The sequence below is a fragment of the Elephantulus edwardii genome, unplaced genomic scaffold (genome assembly GCF_000299155.1).
Source record: "Elephantulus edwardii isolate Elephantulus edwardi_28Jun2011 unplaced genomic scaffold, EleEdw1.0 scaffold00227, whole genome shotgun sequence".
In the NCBI taxonomy this organism is placed as follows: Eukaryota; Metazoa; Chordata; class Mammalia; order Macroscelidea; family Macroscelididae; genus Elephantulus; species Elephantulus edwardii.
Genome location: NW_006399977.1, coordinates 3,895,378 through 3,902,826, shown reverse-complemented (window position 1 = coordinate 3,902,826; position 7,449 = coordinate 3,895,378). Strand labels below are relative to the sequence as shown.

Sequence of the window (7,449 nt, the reverse complement as noted above, 5' to 3'; positions counted from 1 at the left end):
TCAGAGGCATGCTGTTTAAGAAGTAAATGCCACTTCTGCTTCCAGTTTGGCCTAGTTATAAGAAAATTACACTCTCAAAGCAAAGGAACACAGTTCAAATCCACCAGCTGTTCTGCGAGAGAAATATTGGCAGTCTCCTCTCCTGTGATTTACTTTCTCTGAAAACTCATTGCAAGGTCAGCTATGGGTCAGATGAGACTTTCTTATTTGGTTAACTTTAGCCATACAATTTCTTGTAGATAAATAACTGTTCCCAGTAGAAAGTCAGGATTCCATTTAGAAATGAAGATAAGATGGTTTCCTCAAAAAGTGATGATTGTGCTGTGCAAAAGGGCTACACAGAAACAGCCATATTTTCAACATCAGTTAAATTAATATATTAACATATTAAATGGTTCTGAGTGTAATATCAGTTTGTGTAACAATTTATCTTTTTCCATATTTCATTAATTAGTAGTTGAGAAAAATATTTCGCTATTTTCATTATCTATTTCATTCATTCTTTCAACAAATAATTTGCTTTTCACTTCCTATTATAGGGCATTCCTGGGCTGCGTGGAAAGAAGGGTCTTAAGGGACGACAGGTAACTTTGATTCTTTTTTCATTAGTGTAGTTTAATGGAATTAGTTTAGGTTAATATACTCAATTATGATTATGTCTTTCCTATTAAAATATGAATGCACTTTGTTGTGGTTATCATCTACAATTCATCCCATTCCACAGAGTTTTGTTGGTTTTTTATTTTATATATATTTATATACTTTAAATAGTCTATAAATAATGACTTAGATGTGAAGTAAAACTTAGAATGTAGATGTAAATAAATCTAATATTAATACCCATTTAATATATTAATGGATGAAACACTTATGCTTGATGAAAGGAGCCAAAATGTCACAGAATAAAAAATAACAATTTAAAATACTATTGATTGCATTAACCAACTTTTTATTTTAGAAATTTTTAAAATGCTACTTCTAGTATTTACTTAGCTTCCAATAATTTTACATTTAATCCATCAGAATGTTGTCTACAAGAGACACAATTTAGACACAAAAATATAAGTAGGTTAAAAATATCAAAAGTTGGGAACACTTTATCAAGAAAACATTGTTTAATCTCTGATAAAATAGACTTTAAACCAAAATTCATTATAAGGGATGAAAAGGACATTATAGAATGATTAAAGATTTAGTCCATCAAAGACATAAACATAATAAATATTTATGACAGAACTCCAGAATACATAAAATAAATATATTGGTAGGGGAATTTGAAAGCTTCACATTAATAGTAGGAGATTTTAACATATCACTTTTGATAAAGGCTGGAAAGATCTGAATAAAATAGACAGAAGACTTAAAAATATGTTGTTGTTGTTGTTGTTGTTGTTGTTGTTATGTGCCATCGAGTTGCTTGCGACTCATAGCAACCCAATGTACAAGAGCCCTAAACACCATTCTATCCTGTGCCAACCTTGCCATCTCAAACACACTCATTCCCACCACTCCACTCATAGAATTGATTTATCTTATTGAGGGTCTTCCTCTCTTGTGTGTCCCTCCACTCTTCTAAACATGATGTCCTTCTCCAAGGACCAGTCCCTCCTTGCAACATGCCCAAAGTATGTCAGACGATGCTTCAGAATCCTTGACTCCAAGGACCATTCCGGCTTCACTTTCTCCAGGACAAACCTGTTTGTTCTCTTCTCCAGCACAGCAACTCAATTCCCTTTCTATCCTCCCTAATCACTGTCCAACTCTGATGCATAGCACATAATTGCAAAGACTATGGCCTGGATCAGGCACACCTTAGTCTCCAGCCTGACGTTGTTGCTCTTCAGTACTCTTGAGAGGTCCTCACAGCTGATTTTCCAATGTAATTCATCTCCTAAATTTCTGGCTACTGTTACCAAGAGAGTTGACTGTGGAACCAAGTAAATGAAAACTGTTAACTATCTCAATCTCTTCACCATCTACACTGATGTGGTGCATTAAAACAGTGTGACTTTGGGTTAGCCACAAAATTCCTTACCCACTAGGCTACCAAAGCCATTAAAAAAAAATATATATATATATACAGAAGACTTAATATAATCAACAGCTTCTCCTTTCCTCCTGATAGCAGTATAACTGTAGTACATATTTTCTTCAACATTTATGGCTTATTCTTCAGAGTAGACAATATTTTAGGCCAAAAATCAAATTTCAATAAATTAAAAGCATCAATATAATACAGAGCATCTTTGTGATCACTATGCTACAAGTCTTAAAAATTAACAATAAGAAGAACAAGGAAAATAATTTAAATGCACAGAAACTAAATAAATAAAACTTTGTGACTATGAAGAAACTGCCAGCTAAATAAAAAAAAAATCCTGGAGTCAAATTAGGATAAAGGCACATCAAATAAAAATATTTAGAACATTAACAAAAGCAGTCTTCAAAGTAGAATCTACAGCAAAAATAGTATTTTTGAAAAAATGTCAAAATCAATAGTCAAACTCTACAACTCAAATTCTAAAAGGAATTAGTAAAAGACTTCCAGAAGAAAGGAAAAAAATGATTGTTGATGTTAATATTGTGCAGTTAAGTCAGAACTGAGCCGTAGCTGACCCTCCAGCAGGTTTTCACAGGCAGCAAATCATATAGGTAGACACAGTCCCAAGCACTGGTGGATTTGAACTACATGCCTTTGGGATTGCAGCACAGCTTCTTACCACTAGGCCACCAGATTTCTCTAATAAAAATGAAAGAAAACTATAGAAGGAATCAACAAGACTAATAGTTGATTCTTTGAGAAAATCAGTAAAATTGACTAGCCACTGGCAAATTGACATAGGAAAAGAATGAGAAGACCCAAATAAAATAAGAAACAAGATGAATGAAATTTCAATACAACAAATGAGATAAAAATTTTAACAGTTGGTGAAAAATTATACTATAAACAATTTTAGAAACTTAGAAGGGAACTCTGATGGCCTACTGGTAAGAAGCTGCACTACAGTGGACCAGCTCTCTATGGGAGAAGGACGAGCAATCTCCTTCCACACAATTTACTGTCTCTGAAAGTCCATTAGAGGGTCAGCTATAAGTTGGGTCCTACCTTACAGCTTGCAAAAACAACAGAAAAGATCTATAAAGGTCTAGGAACCCACTTTCTATGTAACCCAACATAAACTTAGAGAAAATTTGAGCAAACTTTTAAGAAAAGAAGAAATCGTAGAGGTCATTAAAAAATTCCCAACTAGGGAAAAAAGTACCCTGGCCTAAACAACTTTATTGTAGAAGTCTGCTAAACATTCACAGAAGAACTAACATGAGTCTGGCTCAAGTTATAACAGCTCATAGTAAAAAGAAAGAATGTGAGAATAGGATTAAGATATATATATATGATTATGCTGGCAAAGACCCTACTTTATAAATATATATACTCTGATATCATTTATGAACATATTAGAATATATAGAAACAAAATTTCTCTATGGAAACATAGTAGAATTAAATAGCATATGAAAATTATATATGACCAAGATCTAGTTGATTTATATTTAAAATTCAAGAATGGTTCAATGTTGTACCATTCAGTCCATGTAATTTGTTACATTAATAAAACAAAGAAAAATATTTGCTTAATCATATCAGTTAATGAAGAAAAGGCATTTGATAAAATCTAGCACCTTTTCCTGATAAAAACCTCTGTGATACAGAAATAGAAAGGGAAATTCCTCAACATAATTAAGGCCATATGAACAAAACCAAGAGCCAGCATTATTCATAGGAGAAAGAGACTAAACACTTCCCTTGAGAATGAAAAGACTATGATGTGCTCTATCAATACTGTTATTCAATATTGTACTGGTAATCTTAGCTAGAGCAATTAAGGAAAAAAGGAAAAAAAATGCTTCCCAATTGGTAATGAAAATGTAAAACTTTCTCTATTCATAGATGACATGATTCTATACAGAGAAAATCCCAGAGATTTCACATGAAAGTTATTAAAACTAATAGTAGTCTTCAATGAAAGAATAAAGTACAAAGTCAACATTTAAAAAATCATTTGAATACACTTACAAAGAGAACTCTAAATGGAAACCAGTAAACAAAAGCATTTACAAAAGCATTCAAAGTGATCTATAGATACAATGCAGCCTGATACAAAGTGAAACGGTATTCTTCAACAAAATTGAAATCAGAAAAAGAATATTATTTACAATAACATTCCTAGATAAATAAAACATCTAGTAGCAAATAATTTGAGAAATGAACTGTAAGAATAGGAATCTGGCATTCATGTTGGATGAAAACAAACTTTCTATAAATCATGCAACCTTGTTTGTAGAAAGGAAAGACAGTTTGAAGCGTTTATTAAATATCAGAGACTAAAACCTACAGATTACATCTCAGCATCAAGAAAACAAAAATCCTCACTACTAACTAACAGGAAACATCATGATAGATGGAGAAAGATCAGAGTTAAGAATGTCATTTTAGTTGTATCCACAATCAACATCAGAGTAAAATCAGTCAAGAAATCAAATCACCTCTTGACTGGGCAAATTTGATGCCAGAGAAAAGACTAAAGTGTGCCTGTTAGAAGCCATGGTTTTTACAGTTATTTTTTTATGCATTTGAAAAATGGACAATAATACTGGAGATTTTTTTGCCTTTGAATTGTGGTGATGGAAAAGAGAATTGAATATAACATGGACTGCAAAAAGAATATGTTTTGAAGGAAGTACAACTAGAATACTCATTAGAGGCAAGGATAGTGAAACTTTATCTCAGACACTTTGTGCATATTGTCAAGAAGGTCCAATCCTTAGAAAATGTTTGGAAAGATAGAGGGTCAGTGAAAGAGAGGAAGCTCTTCAGCCTGAGAGACTGACAGTCATTGGAACAATAGACTTGAGAATGAAGGACTATGAGGATTGTATAAGCTAGGACAAGAAATCAATATTTTGTTCATAGAGTCATTATGAGTTGCAGTTAATGGCACCCATGATGGATGTTAAAGACAAAGTAAACTATAAAACATTATTTCAAAAAAAATCAAGAGACCTATATAAAAGGAAAACACACCATGTTCATGAACAGAAAGACAGCATAAAAAATGTCAATACTACTCAAAATGTATTGCATGTATAGATCATATTAAGTTTGTCGTGCTAACCCAAAGTGACTTATTGATGCAATAAAATCCTCATACAAATTCATACAGCATTCATTAACAAAACAGGGCAAAGTCATTAACTTTATATGCAATGGAAAAATATTCAGTATACTTGAAAGTATACATTTAATATGATGTTGTTGTTGTTGTTGTTATTGTTATGTGCTGTCGTGTCTCTTTTGACTTATATTGACCCTGTGTACAACCACCCTAAACTTTGCTCTATCCTGTGGCAATCTTATTGTTTCTGACATACCTACCTCTATTACCCCAGTCACTGAATCAATCCATTTCATCAAGGGTCTTCCTCTCTTGTGCTGTCCCTCCAAAGCATGACATCCCTATCCAAGGACTTGCAACATGTCCAAAGTATGACAGACGAAGCTTTGGAATCCTTGCCTCCAAGGAGCAGCCTAGTTTAACACTCTCCATAATGAAACTCATCATTCTCTTAGCAGTCCATGGTGTTCAATACTCTTTTTCAACACCACAGCCCAAAGGCATCAATTCTCCTATTATCATTTTTAGTCACTGTCCAGCTCTCTGGTGCATAGCAAGTGGTTGCTAAGACATGGCCTGTATGTATCAGGCACACCTTAGTCTCCAGACTGACATCATTGCTCTTCAGTACCTTGGAGAGGTCTCAGAAAGCAGACTTTCCAAATACAGTAAGTTTTGCAATTTCTTGGCTGCTAGTGCCAGGAGTGTTGATTGTGGAACTAAGCAAACTAAACTGGTTACCATCTCAATCTCTTCACCATCCATCACAATGCTGCTGAGCAGCCCAGTGGTAAGAATCTTTGCTTTCTTGATACTGAGCTTTAATCCAAACTGAAGGCTGCAGTCCTTTGTCTTCTGCAGCAAGCACTTCAGGTCCTCCTCAGTTTCAGCAAGCAGGGTTGTGTCATCTGCGTAATGCAGAGTCTTCCCTCAATCCTGATGCCACACTTCTCCTCATAGAGTCCAGCCTCCGGATAATCCGTTCTGCATATAGATTGAAAAGATATGGAGATAGGACACATGCCTGGCTTACACCCTTTCCAATTTTGAACCATGCAGTGTTTCCTTGCTCTGTTTGATGACTGCCTCCTGTTCCAAATATAGGTTTCACATAGGCACAATCAAGTGTTTTGGAATTCCCATTCTTCTCAGAGTCAGCCACATTTTGCTGTGGTTCACACAGTCAAATGCCTTTGCATAGCCAATGAAACATAGGTAGACAATCCCTCCTGTCAGCCAAGATCCATCTAACACTGGCTACAATATCCCTAGTACCACGACCCCTTCTAAACCCAGCCTGCACTTCTGGCAGTTCTCTGTTGATGTGCTGTTCCATTAATTTTTGGATAATCTTCAGCAGAATCTTGCTTGAATGTGCTTTAATGATAATGTTCAATAATTTCCGCATTCTGTTGGATCACCATTCTTTGGAATGGGAGCAAATATAGATCCCTTACAAGCAATTCGCCAGGTGGTTGTTCTCCATATTTCTTGGCACACTTTGGTGAGCACATCTACGGAAGCATCTGTTTGCTGAACACAAAGGAGGAGGAAGAGTTGTAAGCAGATACTTGTGATTGGAACATGGAATGTGAGAATCCATGAATGTAGGAAAATTAGATATTGTTAAGGAAGAAATCAATGCATAAATATTGACATACTAGATACTGGAAAGATGAAATGGACTGGCATGGGGCATTTTGAGTCAAATATATAATCTACTATGCTGGATATGAAAATATGAGGAAAAACATGGTTGTTTTCATAGTTAAGAAAGTAATTTCTAAATCTGCTTGGAATACAATATTGTGAGTCACAGGATAATATCCATATGCATACATAGAAGTCCAGTGAATACCAATATCATTCAGATATATGCACCAACAACCAGAGCCAAATAAGAGGAAACAGAAGATTTCTACCAACTTTTGCAGTCAGAGAGAGATTGAACATACATTCAAGATGTTTTGGAATGCAAAAGTTGGGAACAGAAAGGATCAGTAGTTAGAAAACATGGTCTTGGTGACAGAAATAAAGTTTGAGATAGAATGATGGGATTTTGCACACTCAACAATTTATTTATTGCAAATACATTTGGTAAAAAAAATATAAATGCAGCCTATATACACATGGATTTCACCTGATGGTATGCATAGGAATCAGATTGATTATGTCTGTGGAAAGGACCACTGGAGAAACTCAATATCAGCTGTTAAAACTAGGCCAGGTGCTGATTGTGATACAGATAGTTGTTGTTGTTGTTCTTGTTGTTGTTA

General features: G+C 34.6%; 1 protein-coding gene across 1 annotated transcript in view; it reads left to right on the top strand.

Moving 5' to 3' along the window:
- Nucleotides 1–7,449, top strand: part of COL24A1 (collagen, type XXIV, alpha 1) — a 548,498-nt gene that overhangs the window by 153,745 nt on the left and 387,304 nt on the right. Inside the window, exon 12 of the mRNA XM_006898370.1 lies at nt 540–584. Within this exon, the coding sequence (XP_006898432.1) occupies nt 540–584 (45 nt within the window). The remainder of the gene's footprint in view (nt 1–539; nt 585–7,449) is intronic.